Source organism: Nomascus leucogenys, chromosome 4, assembly GCF_006542625.1.
Source record: "Nomascus leucogenys isolate Asia chromosome 4, Asia_NLE_v1, whole genome shotgun sequence".
NCBI lineage: Eukaryota > Metazoa > Chordata > Mammalia > Primates > Hylobatidae > Nomascus > Nomascus leucogenys.
Window position 1 is genome coordinate 119,877,757 of NC_044384.1, and position 15,776 is coordinate 119,893,532.

Consider the following 15,776-nt stretch of genomic DNA (forward strand, 5'->3'; position numbering starts at 1 on the left):
AACTTATTCAAATGTGTGAATGTGGGTTCTACATTTATAATAACCTTAAGTATAAGAAACCTCAAACTAAGTAAAACTGTCCTAAAACCAGTGAAACCCCTAAAATTCTCCAGCAAAGGCAAATGAGAAAGATTATTACAGGGATGATCCCAAATCTCAGGACATCAGGACTCTCAGAGAAAACAAGCTTCCACTGAGGATTAATTTAAGATAAAGTTATAAACTGCGCAAGAAAAACTATAGTTATCAAATGTAATACAATTTAGGTATATGATAAGATTAGCACCACAAGAACTGCAGGTAATAGCTATCTGTCATAGGTACTACCCATTTAATACTTCTCCAATTCACAATGCAGAACATGATAACTACTATTGTGCCTTCATCTCTTTATGCCTTTCTCTCTATTTACATCAAGGATAAGATGCCCCAGACTAGAAACACAACACCTTACTATCATGGAGAACATGTTCTTTCTAAACACAAAGGGAACATTTATAAAAATTTGGATATATCCTAAGTCACAAGTCAAGTCTCAGTAAGTTTTAAAGGATTGAAATTACATAGAAGGTGTTCTCTAACCACAATATATTTGAAGAACAAAGCAAAAAACATAACTGAGTAATCCCCTTATGTTTGAAATTAAATACAATTCTAAATAATCCATGAGTCAGGGAAATTATAATGAAAATTAAGATACATTTTGTTTTAAATGATAACGAAAATACTACACATCAGAACTTATGAAATGCAGCTAGTACAGTGGTTAGTGTGTAGTTTCTAGGCTTAAAATGCATCTCTTAATAATGAACAAAAGTGGAAAATTGCTGAGTAAACCATCTCAAGAAGTCAGAAAAAGAACATGAAAATAAACTCACAAAAGTAGAAGAAAATAAATTAAAATTTAAAAAATGCTAAACAAACATATACTGGAAGTAATCAACAGAGTCAGAAGTTTCTTTGGGTTAAGAAAAACCCTAATAAAATGAATAAGCCTGGCAAAATTTATTTTAAAAAATCAAACATATATTTCTCCGATACAAGACAATGTTGCCTTGTCTTTCACCTTCAATTCTCCTTATGTCCAAAATCCTAAAAATATTTGCCTTTATGTCATCTTTCTGGATATCAGAAGTCTGCATGAACTATAATCTTTAGTCAATTACCTGGAATAATTTGGAGACATTCAGGGCCTGAAAAATCCTAATTATCTGATTGTTCTAGATATATAATTATCATGATTATTCTACGTTTCTAACTCCTTCCAAATTCCTTTTTCAACCAAATTGCTATAAGAGCAAATACACAAATAAACTGAACTTCATTCAGATACACTGCGACAGCAGATCCCCACCCAGCCTCCACCACTTCTCAAAAAGAGTGGCTAGTGTGAGACAACCCAAAAACAGGTTGGGGATTAAGGGGAGGAGGTGTCAAGAAAAGAGCCTAAGTAAACTGAATACTGGATAATAAGCCACAGAAAAATTTGTTAACTATACAAAGCTTTCAAGAATCCCTACCACCTTGGCAATTAACGATTTACTCAAGTAACAACAAATGTTATAATTAACATAAAGAACTGCTAATATACTTACAGTACCACCTACTATTCTTCCTAGTGGATACCATGCTCTTTCATCAAACCAATTTAAAAATTCATAGAACCCATGAGATGCAAGATGATGTGTTGATCTATAGTTAAACCTAGAGAAAAGAGAAAAAAAGAAGTGTTATAAACCTGCTTAATAGAAATAGCTTCTTCTTTATATTAAATTCTGTGGCTACATAAATACATCTTTCAGAGCGTTTTTATCAAACTTGTATAACATAATCTGAAGATATCAAAATAACATGCTTATACCTCTATATAAATAAAAACACCCCCAACTTCAAACCCACACCTACAAAACTGGTAATGCTCAAAATAACATTTAGCCATTGCTTGGGGTCCAGGTGGTAAAGGGCTATAAAGAAGTTCATAAATCTCAAAAGATTAAGAACTGCTGACAGAAGATATCAAAATGGAAGAAAGGGTACATTCACCATAATTGCCCAAAATCCTGCAACCCTAAAAACATTGGCTTTAAACTATAATAGCACTAAAAATATAAAGAGAATAAACCATAGCAGCACTATAAAACAAGAATATGGCCTTACAGAAAAAGAAATTATAATTTCTGAAAGAGACAAATGAGAAAAAACGAAACTGAAGAAACCAGAGCCCAAAATGAAAGGCAGAAGAAAACCACAAACCATAGAGGGCAATTCCAGGGATATTCCATGTTTAGTACAAAGCAGCTGTGATGGGCAGGGGAAAAGCCTGGAGCAATCCCCAGGGTAATGCCATTAGGTATACTACTCCGTCAGGTCAATCCCCTTCCCCCTACTATTGCGAAGCAGGGAAGTGGGCATCAGAGGTGTCTGCCTGAGGTAGAAGCACTACACATAGACAAGTGAGTCAAGAAGCAGAACAATGCTGGATACAAGATGAACAGGAAATCCTTATACCCCAGATCAGAAAGGTAACAGGAAATCCTTATACCCCAGATCAGTTTGATACATCCTTTCCAGTAGGAAGTTATGATCTCAACTCCAATAATCACTAGATGCAAGCTTTGTAGCATTTTTACAGTCTTTTCCAATAGTAAAATAAGCAACATATCCAAAAAAAATTCAAACATTTGACAAAAGCAATCACCATGACAGCTAAATATCAAAATCAACAAATAGAAAAATTAATACTGTAAAAACAGAAGAATATATTCAGAGGGTTAATATAACCCAGAGTTACATTAACTCTGAAAGTTATCAATATTAAACTTTCAGTCCTGAAAGGAAGTATAACCTAGAGGTTGAGAGGTCAGGTTCTAGCATCATACTGCATAGGTTTGAATGTTAGTTCCACACTGACTAGCTATGTGACCTTGGTTGGGCAAGTTACTTATGTTCTCTGCATTCTAGTTTCTTCATTTGTAAAACAGGGATTAACAATAGTACCTATGATAGTACTAGTGTAGCTATAAGTAAACAATATAGCGTCTCTGAAGCACTTAAAGGCTATAGTTACTGCAATGAAACAGACTTATGATAAAGGATCCATTTAAGATTTTGAATGGCAAAATTATAATTGCCAAGATAAAATAAAAGATAGGCTAAATAGCGTAAAGGACAAAAATGAAGAGCAAATTAGAACAAGATAAAAAGTACGAAAAAATTTAAGTAGTCTAGTTCTTACACTGATATAAAAAAAAATTTCTTTTTCCACAGAGCATACACATCCCAACACATTTCAAAATATAAAAGTACAACTTAAAATCATTAATTCAGAGAGAAAGGTTTTCTACAAAGGAATAACAAAATTAGATTAATACCTTATTTCTCAGTGGAACCACTGGATTGCTATAAGGCAGTGGAGTAATATATCCAAATTTCTGAGGGGAATTTTAAAATCAGAATTTTAAGTAATAACTTTGTGTGCCAACAACATGGAAAGCTAAGCTAATGCTAGAAATGCTACCCTGCTCCCTTCCTCCTCCAAGAAGTATTTACCAGATCAGAATTTAAAAAGGGATATCTTCAAAGGCCAGAAACAAAGTAGTGATTGTATTTACAAAGCCAGGATTATGGAAAGGCTGTCTAGTAAAAGATGGAAAACAGTCTAACCACCACCATGGAAGTGACAAAGTTCTTCTCTATCTAAAGTCTTTAAAGGCTCTAATAAAAAAAAAGCTAAATTAAACGTTATGCTATGCATTAAGGGCCTAAATTTACAAAGAATCCCCAAGACAAGAAATTAACATTGAAAACAAGACCCAAACACCTGGATTAGCAATAGAAGCAAAAACTAAAAATAGCTCTACCCAGATAAGCTCATAAATAACAGTTAAACTATATAAGGAAGAGATTCACCACACAGTTAAGTATACACCAGAAAGAGTAACACCCCCCAGAAACCTCTGAAAATATTTTAATGGAAGAGGCCTAGTATTTTAGCAAGAATACCAAGGTTTTAAATTTTCAACCTAATTTTTCATTTTAAAAAACTGACTTCAAGGGACTATTAATAACACATTTTAAAAACCAGGAACCATGAGAGTCCAACCTCATAAAGTTTTCCTGACAAGTGTTTTTCACTTTCCATTTTATATAATTCTTGACCTCGCCCTCTTTATCAAATCATTCTTTCTTTGGCTTTAATGACTACAACAGTCTCTTGATTTTTTTTACTCCCACCTCTCTAATCTTTTCTGTTTTCTGTATAGGTATCCTCCTCTACCTAAGATACTCTTATTAACTCGAAAATCTCTGCCGAAAAGATGTCATTCACACCCAAGTCTTCAATTATTACCAGTATGCCCACAATTCACTAATATCATCTCCCTACTAGATCTTTCTACTAGATCTTTCTTCTCATGTCCAAACCAGTGTTATGTGACTACCCATGTGGTATGTTTTTCTCGAATGTCACAAAGGCATCTCAGACTCCACATTCAACTAAACTCATGATCAGACATCTACCATCCACTCCCAAAACAAACATATGCACTATATCTGCTTTCAGTATTCTCTTACCACCACCTAGGTTGAAGAAATCTAGGTGTCATTTTTGAAAGTTCCTTCTCCCTCACATCCTATACAAAAATCATAACAAGGCTGTCACTTCCTAAATACCTCTGAAATCTGTACACTATTTTCTTATTCTGCTACTAGCACCGTAATCCAAGCTATCATCTCTTAACTAGACTACTGAAATAGCCTCTAACTGGTGTCTTTACATCCATTCTGCCCACCTTCTAGTTCCCCAATCTGTGCACTCAGCCACAAGAAGAAAGTTCTTTTCAAAATGTAAATGTGATCAATTGCAACTCCTGAATTATTCAAAGACTTCATCACTTTAAAATTAAAGCAGAAAAACCTCCACTTCTTAACATAATGGTCAAAACCACACAGTCTACCTCATACGTAACTCTAGTCTCATCTCACACCATATTACCTCTCTTCTTTCCATCTTTCAGTCCTCTAGGCTCACCTCATTCCATCCTGTCACAGGATCGTTAAGACTGCCAATCCCCTCTGCCTGTATCACTGATGTCTCCCTCCCTATCCCAGTTAACTCATCCTGCAAACTTCAGCATATTTCTAAGAGATTCTGTCACTTTTCCATCTTGACATAGATAAAATTTCACATCAGTTTCCATAACATCTATTCAAATAGATAAATACTCCTAAGAAGACACCACTGTGTCTCCAACACCAAGCACAGCATCTGGTACTTCACAAACTCAAAGGACATACGAGAATTTTGTTTCTGTTGCCCATGCTTCTGCAGTGCAGTACTGCGATCACAGCTGCAGCTTCAGCCTCCAAGGCTCAAGTGATCCTCTGACCACAGCCTCCCAAGTAGCTAGGATTACAGGTGTGTGCCATCACACCCAGCTAATGTTTTATGCTTTGTAGAGATGAGGTCTTGCATTGTTGCCCAGACTGGTCTCCAACTCTTGGGCTCAAGCAATCCTCTTGCTTCAGCCTCTCAAAGTGTTGGGATTACAGGCGTGAGCCATTGCACCAGGCCAAGAATATTTTTAAAAATATAAATGTAAGTTCAAACTTACAACATTTAGTCAATAGTAAGAACAATTACATTGTTCCAATGAACACAAAAATCTTAAACTTGAGGTTAGAGATCATAGTTGCAATGATGCCAACCATGTCATGAATCTACTTCTGTATTTTGTTTTGGTTCACAAAATTGCAAAAATTTTGACTCATAGAGATAAGTGTCAAAGAGTAAATTTTTTTAAAAAAGTTTTCCTTACTGTTAAATTCTACAATTAAATAATACAGAAGTTTGTCTGGGGCCTAAGAGAAAATTCTCGTTCAAGGTTGAGTAACTACATATAATAACTGCTTGCATTCCTCATCATATATATATTATATAATATATATAATATATATATAATTAGAAATATATTTATATAAAATATATAATATATAAATTTAGATTAGGTGCTTCTTTTTGAGATATATAATATATATTTAATATTTTAATTTAATATTTTAATACTTATATATTAATATATTTATTATATATTATATTTATTATGTATTGATATATTTAATATATGTATTTATATATTTATTATATATTAATATATTTAATATTTTTATATATATTTAATATAATTGATATGAGATATATATAATCTCAAAAAGGAAGCACTTAATCTAAATTTATAACATATCATGAACTTATGTTACAGATTGAGTTGTTACTAAACAAAGCATAGTCTGATTATTTTCATTCATGCAAGTTCCCAGGATACCTCAGCTGGAACATTAACCATTCAATCCAAAGCAAATATAAGGCACTTGAGCCTAAAACGTGGCTCCAAATCTATCTCAAGGACTTCTCTGTTTCCTCCAGCTTTAGCTGCCTGATTTTCTTTTCCTCAGTTCATGTAAATATGAGTAAGAACATGATTGGCCCAAATCATTTCATACAAAGTCACACATCACAGGTAACAGACAATCTATGTGTTGGCTGCCATGAGATCCCATGCTTGTAATCCAATACCTGTAGCCAAAAGAGCAGGGTCATATGATATAAAATATGGCTGTTTTGGCTTCTTTGCATGTGCTGTGAGTAGAAGATGATGGGCATGAGAATTGTGCAAGGGTTGTGAATGTAGTAGGCACTATAATTCATTTTCCTAGAATAAAATAAAGCCCTTAGTGATGCTGAAAATACTTAGATACTTAGTGCTTCATCAACGTATTGAAGACATAACTGGCTTATTTGCTTCTCTTCTTTACCCCTCCTCCAAAAAAAAAAAAAATGCATGAGGCTTTCCCGTAACACTTTTTCTCCCTTTTCCCCCCTTAAGACTACCCTTAAAATCCACTTAATAAAACCTATAGTGTGATTATCTCTGGACAATGCAGTCTACACAGGATTAGAGCTGCCTGTTCATGTCAGAAGACATAGCAATACCTATGTGATTTTTTTCTTCCTAGTTGACAAATACTCTCCTCTTGACCAAACATTAGGTTTCTCTAAACCCTCTTCTCAACCAGGCTTTGACTTTGGGCTTCAGTGTCTGTTCCTGTTGGGCCTGGACTGCCCAGTTACAGCAAGAATCCTGTTAAGTCAGTTCAGAAAGAATCCCTACCCTCCATTTCTGATCACCTCGATATGATCAAATTCCTTATCCCCAGGATCCCCCAGGGTATCTGGTCACCCTGGTCTGCCTTCAGCAAGAATCCTTGTAAAGCTAGTTTAGCCAGAATCCCCCTACTCCTTTCCTTACATCCGTGTTTTCCACCCACTGACCTTATCCCTGCTCCTTGACTATAAATCTTCCATTTTCGTTGTATTCAGAATTGAGCCCAGTTCCATACTTAGGTGTCTCTTCCCTATTGCATTAGTTCCTGAATAAAATCTGTTTTTATCATTTTTTTAAAAAAGGTACTTGGATTGATCATATTGATCCTATAACTACGCTTTTCCATTTTTAGAATAACTAAAAACTGAATGTATTTATCACACCTGCTTTTTGAGATGTTTCAGCATGGTCTTTTCCTCAGCCCTTGGCTCTGTCTACATAGAAACCTGCCATAGCCAAGTACTTTATTCTCACTTCTTCATACGATCATCTCAGACCTGAAGTTCCTAATCATTTTATAAGAAGTCTTCTCTAATATTAGTTTCATCCTCCTCCTCCCAGTCTACCTTAATTTCTGCTCTTAAAACATGTTGGAACCTCTATTGAAGTTCACCTCACAATGAACTACCTTTTCTTAGTAATTTTTGTATCTTGCAGTTATCTCATAGTTCCTGGCAGTTCACTCATGAGGTTCAATTAATGCTTGCTTAGCTAATTACTCCTTTTTAGCATACTAGTATCAACATTTACTTTAATTTTTGTCTTCTATTCCCTTCTTCATTAAACTCAAACACCTGTGTGTACAAAGGTAGTCTTCAATTTTGGCATGCCCTACTTACATATTTTTTAAAATATTTAAATAGCTGAAAGGAGAGTGTTATAGATGAACCATAAATTGAAAACTGTTGAAACTTAGATGAACCATAAATTGAAAACTGTTGAAACTGAGTGATGTATTCATGGAGGTTCATTACAGTATTAGCTCTACTTTGCTGTATGTTTGAAATTTTCCATAATAAAGGTATATATACATAGATATAGCTTATATCTATACATATTTATAAATATGTACTTATAATAAAATTTATATGATTTACATACATAATGACACATATGAGTAATATACATACATATGCAAACTCTATTATGGAAAATTTCACACACACACACACATACTCTCACACACAATTATAGTTTTCCCCCAATAAAGCTAGATGAACTGGCTTAGAAATAATGTTTTAAAAATTAGCAGTCACCAAAATAAAAGAGAAACCAAGTAGTAAAAAACGACGTCCAATCTCACATATATCCTTCTTCTAATAATGTCAATGCAAGTTTTAATATTTTAACTATAATAAAAGAATCTGTTTTGAAGCAAGTGTGACAAAAAATTGGTAAGTGTTAAATATAGGTGGTAATTTAATTCATTATGGTCTTCTTTTTACTTTTGGTTTATTTGAAATTTTCATAAAAGTTAACAACAAAAACAAAAACAAATGCCTCCTCCAACTTCTCTTAACCTGATTTTTAGAGCTAATGAACTTTTTCTGCAAGGGGCATTTAGGGAAAAAGAGACCGTCTTCTAAGGTAACAAGAAGAAATTTTGGAATTCAATTTATGGAAAAAAATGGTTATGTTTTTTGGGTTCTAGCACAGTTAGTACAATATGGTATTCAAAAACATTAAAGCATATGGCTGATGTAGTGGCTTATGTCTGTAAACTCAGCTACTTGGGAGGCTGAGGCAGGAGGATTGCTTGAGCCCAGGAGTTCGAGAACAGCTTGGGGAAAGAAAAAAATTTTTTTTAATTAGCCAGGCACGGTGACACATGCCTGTAGTCCAACAACTCAGGAGGCTAAGGTAGGAGGATCATTTGAGCCCAGGAGTTTGAGGCTGCAGTGAGCTATAATCGCACCACCGTTCTCCAGCCTGGGTTACAGAGCAAGATCCCGTCTTTAAAAAAAAAAAAAAAAGAAAGAAAAGAAAAGAAAACTCAGCTTAAATAGAACTTTATGAACTGGTAGCTGTATCCAGTAAATACTGCATTATTTCCTTACATAAACAAACACTAGGAATATCAACCTATTTGTAAACCAGGGCTTTTAAAAATAAAGAGGGGAAGTCACAAGGAGCTGCCTTTGCATTTTCCTTCCATAGATCGTGTCAGAGATCCAATCATTTGATACATATGGTTTCTGATTTATTTCATCTTATATTGAAACACCTAATTTACACTCAAAACAACAACAAAGAAATTTCATGATTATGCCCTGAAGCAAAATACCACAATATACTTTTAATCTTAGGTTAAAAAAATTATGTCTCTATAAATGGCCAACAGGTATATGAAAAGATGTTCAACATCATTAATCATCAGAAAAATGCAAATCAAAACTATAATCAGATAACATCTCACCTCAGTTAAAATGGTTTGTATCCAAAAGACAGGCAGTAACAAATGCTGTTTAAGATGTGGGGAAGGGGGAACAGTCCTATACTGTTGGTGGAAATGTAAATTAGCACAGCCATTACAAAGAACAGTATGGAGGTTCCTCAAAAAAACAAATAGAACTACCATATAATCCAGCAATCCCACTGCTAGGTACATATCCAAAGAAAGAAAATCAGTGTACCAAGGAGACACCTGCACTCTCATGTTTACTGCAGCATTATTCATAATAGCCAAGATTTGGAAGCAACCTAAGTGTCTATCATCAGATGAATGAATAAAGAAAATGTGGTACTTGTATTCAATAAAGTACTATTTAGCCATAAAGAAAAAAAGAATGAGACTCAGTCATTTACAACAACATGGATGGAACTGGAGAGGTCATTATGTTAAGTAAAATAAACCAGGCATGGAAGGACGAATTTTGCATGTTATATCTCATATGTGAGAGCTAAAAATTAAAACAATTGAACTCATGGAGACAGAGAGCAGAATGATGATTACCAGAGGCTGGGAAGGATGGTAGAGAGGGGGGCAAAATGTGTGTGTAGGGGGGGCAATGGATACAAAAATATACTTAGGATGAATAAGATCTAGTATTTAAGAAAAAAGATCTAGTATTTGATAGCACAACAAATAATTTACCACATATTTAAAAATAACTAAAAGATTGGAATTGAAATGTTTCTAAAACAAAGAAATGATAAATGTGTGAGGTGATGACTATAGCAATTACCTGGATTTGACTGCTACACATTGTATGCCTGTATCAAAACATCACATATACCCCATAAATAAACCTATTATGTACCCATAATTATAAAAAATAAAAAATTATATCTCAGCCTTAAAATTTTATATATCTTCAAAACAAATTTTGAGGTGGCAAAGGGTTTCGTGTGTTTAATTAACATTTTCAGTCCTCATTAAAAGTGACACCGTATCAGAAATAAATATTAGTAATTGGAAATGCCCAAGAATAAATTAAGTGGAAGAACAATATATTGTTAGCCATAATGCTATGGTCACAATGAGAGACAAACATATCCCACATTCCAACAATGTTCAGTTCACAAATGTAATTTTAACAAGACAACATGAATCTGGTTTAGTTTGGCCTTTGCAAATTAAATCCAACAAACAGAAAAGAATCAATCAGGAACAGAAAGAAAATAAGAAAAGGGAGGAAAGAAGCTTTGATCAATGATGGTGATAAAAGAACAGCAAATGTTAGTAGTAAAGGAGGGTAAAGAGGTGCAGCAAAAGGCAGCAAGCAGGGTGGAGCACTGTACCAAGTATTACATTTCAACATAGTGCCCCCTTAAGGCCAGGCAAAGCCAGGGTCTTAATTTGCTGAGTTGAGAAACAGGTTAACTGAAGTTTCTATCTATCAAAATAACCACACACGGACTCCAAGTGAGGGCTCAGGGCTGTCTCCCCATGGATAGAGAGAGCATAATGTCGGTTTGACAGCACAGCTTTAAGAGACTCCCAAAAAGTCTTGTATGACAAGATATTAGAAAAATACTTGCCTCTAAAGGTGGTTATTCTATATCGGGCATTGATTTGTTTTCATTTTTACAAGGTAATAACCATGTTTTCAAAAAACTCCTTGAGCAACCATAGTGTACCAGGTTTCTGTTAGGCACTGGAAATAGAGCACTGGAAAGACAGGCAAATTCTGCTCTTTTGGAACCTAAATACAATAAACACAAACTAGGTAATTACAGATTGAAACAAGAGCTGGGGGGAGTAGGGGAGAAAAGATTCAGATAAATAAGAGTAAAATGGGAAGAAGGGAAGGAGGAAGGGGTAGAGATTGCTTTAAGCAGGGTATAAATGAGGTCCTATCTTAAAACATCTGTGAAGTGGGTAACCAGCAATTCAAAGAGTTAAAGAGCTGTCCCAGGCAAAGAAACTATCAAGTGCAAAGGCCTTGAGGTGGAGAAATGGTGTGTTTAAGGAAGAAAAAGATGTTCAAGAGGGGGAGTGGTAATTTATGCTGTGTACACTACTTCTGCACAATTATTATTTTAAAAAAACATGTCAGACACTATGATAATATTTTTCATTTAATCATCACACACATACACACTCCTTTGAGGCAGGACACTACACAGATGATTAGACTAAGGCACAATATGTAACATAAGTTGTCCGAAGTCATACAGCCATGAAGTGGTCAAGATGGGATTTGATCAAGGCAGCTTTGACTCTGGTGCCCACATTCTTAAGCATGATCACAAGGTGATTCCAAACAGCAACAGGGCAATTAATGCAGGTAAATCATTTGTATCACCTTCTGGGCACTGTGAACCTTAAAGATTTCAAACTGTTCCCAGTATCTCAGGGATTCCAGACAACAGTGGGATACCAGAATGGACACACAGTTTTGAATGATATATGGTACCATCTTATACAACCTTACCTATTTGTCTATTTATATATGGGGCTTTTGTACAAACTTATCTGAAGAAAGGATTCAAATGCTAAACAAGTATTTAAAAACAATGGCATGTGTTATCTATAGATCTATATCTATATATGTTTAAAATATCTAAAACAAAAACCACTGGGGTAATTCTCTTAAGATCTGTTAAGATGCAACTTTGAACCTTAAAGCTTATGCCCTTTCTAAAGTTACTTTGGAAATAAAAGGACAGAGAAGTCTAATATATGTCTGACTGTACCGTTTCAGATTTCTATTCTTTGGTATAGGTATGTCTTTTAAAACATCATGGCCAGAAACCTTTATTAAGTACTGCTTGACCAGTAACAACCATCCTCACTCACCACCTTACAAGGGTCACACATAATTGTTGGTTTTACCATAGAAGTCCTCCAATAAATGTGACTCTCAGAAAGAAACAGTCAAGTAGCCCCTATCTCTAGCTCACATTTCTCTCCTTTTTGGCACCTTTCTCATACTTCTTATATTAACCAATTCAACCACTGTCAATCTTCAGATAACTGAACTCTTCTCAGTAAGCTATAATTTGTCATCTTTACTTCTCCGAAGTTTAGTTCTTATAAGGTTATAAGTATGTGTACACTTTATTATCAAAAAAATGTACAACACCTCCTTCCTCTTTCAACCAACAAACGCTTATTTTATCTCAATCCCTCCTCTGATCACAGCCAAGTTTGTCACATAATGTTACACAACTACTTGGGAGATTGTCCAATGAGAAATAAAATGTCTGCCTGCTATCATTTGAATAAAAAAGAATGAAGAAATGGAAAAGCATTTTTCTCACACAATTTTTCCTTCCTGCTTTTACAACTCTATGAGATACAAAAACAAGAAACAGGAATTTCTATTTGGTCTAAAAAGGCCAGTTCATCTTTGTAATACACATTATACATGGATCAATAACTAATCTGAAAGCAAAGTACCAATTTCTCATGAAAAAGAATGAAAGAATGCAAGGAAGGAAAGAAGACAGGCAGGCATGTTAAAAGGTTAAGCTTATTGTTTCTATTGTCCATTATTTGCAACATCTTCCAAGAGATACGGAACTTCCATTATTATCACCGTAATTATCATATATTGGTATTTTGATTTGAATAAATTATTTATGGAATTTAAAGTTTAACAATTGGTTCGCAATCTCTTCCTCTTTCTTGTCATCAGGTACTTTCTAATTCCCCAGGAATTTAAAGTATGATTGTTTCTCTTCTCTCACTGAAATTAAAAAATCACATTTTACTTTTTATTGGCAATCCTTCCTTTATATCCCTGACGAACTTTGCACCTTGCATTCTACCTTTTCCAAACTAATATACGAAATAGCACTGATTTACAGATTTGTCTCCTCCACTAAATTGGAAGGTCCTTGAGAAAAGAAACCCCCAGCCTAAGAGAATAATGAAAACAACAAAATCAATAAATCTTTAACATTTTATGAGTGGTTATTATGCCTTAAATATCTTCATTTGTTATTAATAATTTGATCTTTATGACAACTTATTGAGATGTATATTATTGTCATTCCCTATTTACAGATGAGAAGATGGAAGCACAGAGAGGTTAAGTAACTTGCTCTTACTCAAGGTTACACAAGTCAAAGCAGCAAAGCCAGGGGTCCATTTCACATCATTTTGCCTCTGGGCAAATATGAAGGAATCAATCTTCCAACTCCTAGCACCAAAGACGGTGCCTGGTATATATAGTAAAGTTAATAAAATACGTGTTAAAGCTCCTCTGAACTATTTTATATATGACCCAATTTTAAAGCATTTTTACACAACTGTCGCCCGAGCAAAGTGGTTTAGTGCCAGTGTGAGGTTATAAATGATGTGAAATGTTTAAACATTCCCACTTTACTAAGGTAAACTTTTTTTTTTATATAGAAATATGCTATTCAGATAGAGGGCACTAAAAGAGTTTAACTGGTTTAATTAAATTTTCATTCAGGGAATACTCCCATATACTTTATTCAATGCTGTTTGAGTCCCGGTTCATGTTCTGGCCTCTGAAGTCTTTCATCAACAATCACTCACTGAACCATTTAGTATTGTATACAGAAACAGAAAACACCTGCTGCAGCCAGCTACTCGGGAGACTGAGGCAGAAGAATCGCTTCAACCTGGGAGGAGGTTGCAGTGAGCCAAGATCGCGCCCACTACACTCCAGCCTGGGTGACAGAGCGAGACTCCGTCTCAAAAAAAAAAAAAAAAAAAACGTCTGAATAAGGGTCTAATTTCCACAATTACCAATTTCAGCACTTGTTCTGGCTCTATCCTAACACTATTCACACCACTTTTCTAACTCTATCCTGGCCACAGGGGTATTATTTCTGTTCCTTCAACATATCAACTTTTTTTCTGCTAAGAGGAATGCTCTTAACCCAGATCTTTGCAGGGCCCTAATTCCTTGTCATTCTGATTTTAGTTCAAATATTATCTCGGAAAGGCCTTCTTTCACTTCTCAATCTACAGTAGTGGCCCCATAGCCATGGTCTACAAACACATCAAACACTAGTTAGTATATTACTTTTTTAATAGCCTTTATCACTAACTAAAATTATCTTGATCTTTTTATTTACTTGTTTGCTTGCCTATCTGAAAAATAAGCTCCATCACAACAAAGATCCTTGTATATATCCCAAATGCTTAGTACTGTGTCTGGCACATAGTTATCACACAATAAATATTTGTTAAATGACTGAATGTTAAAGGCACTCACCATGCACACTAAAATAATTTGCTCTACTATAGTTTAGATAAGCAGTCAAAACCAATAAAAATCAATGCTGAAGATGGCTGACTAGATGTATCTAGTACTTGTCTCATCTATGGAGAGGAACCACAATAGCAAGTGAAAAAGATCACCTGAGAGAGAACAATGAAATTCAACAGAGTAGTGATGGGAAGCATTAAAAGCAAGGAAAAAGAGGGAAACAAGCCTGTTCGGCTGGGATCAGCTAGGAGGCTGGAGTGGCTTGTAATGCAGACAAAGGGTGAGAGACCCCCAGAGGTTTACATTCCCACTGGAACCACTAGGACTCCTAAAATCCGAGCCACAGGAGAGCTCCTTGACCCTCTCAGGTCCCAAGACTAACACAGGGAGCTGCCTGAAGTCCACGCGAAGGCACTGCTCCAGAGAGACAGCTCATGCTGGATCCCACGAATCACCGAAACCTAAGCAGCTACAACATGGTGCCATTTTGAGAACACAGGCCCCACTAAACTGCATCCTGCCCTGCTGCCAGGGCCACCACAAGGCAGCGATGCTGCCCACCCCAGCAGAGGGTGACTGTGAATTTTTACCTGCCCTAAGGACAAATTCCATTGCTTACAGCCACTTGAGGGCTGCAGGCTGCTGCAGAGCCAAGGCAGGAAACCCATGCCCCTCCCCAGTTGCCAGCCTACAGCAACTCTCAGGGAAAGCAACCTCACCTTCCCTAGTAGAGCAGCATTGCAATGCAGCTGCTGCTGGCCCCTCCTGAGCATTCCACCCACAAACTGGGGATCACCCCTCCCTTGCCTACCACTGCCAGCCGGTCCACCCAGCCAGCTCCATACCCCCACCAAAGCAAGTACCCAAACACACAATCCAAGGTGTAGATGATCTCTGGAGATCACCTCACTAAGTCCACCACCAGTGACACCTGAACACTACTCCCAGGGTCTGAGGTCAGGCCCACTTAACCTGCCACTAC

General features: G+C 35.7%; 1 protein-coding gene across 2 annotated transcripts in view; it reads right to left on the reverse strand.

Moving 5' to 3' along the window:
• The window catches only part of STT3B (STT3 oligosaccharyltransferase complex catalytic subunit B), a 111,050-nt gene that overhangs the window by 66,007 nt on the left and 29,267 nt on the right, over positions 1 to 15,776 (reverse strand). For both annotated transcript variants that reach the window (XM_030812228.1, XM_030812229.1), the window contains exon 2: positions 1,596 to 1,704. In XM_030812228.1, the coding sequence (XP_030668088.1) occupies positions 1,596 to 1,704 (109 nt within the window). The remainder of the gene's footprint in view (positions 1 to 1,595; positions 1,705 to 15,776) is intronic.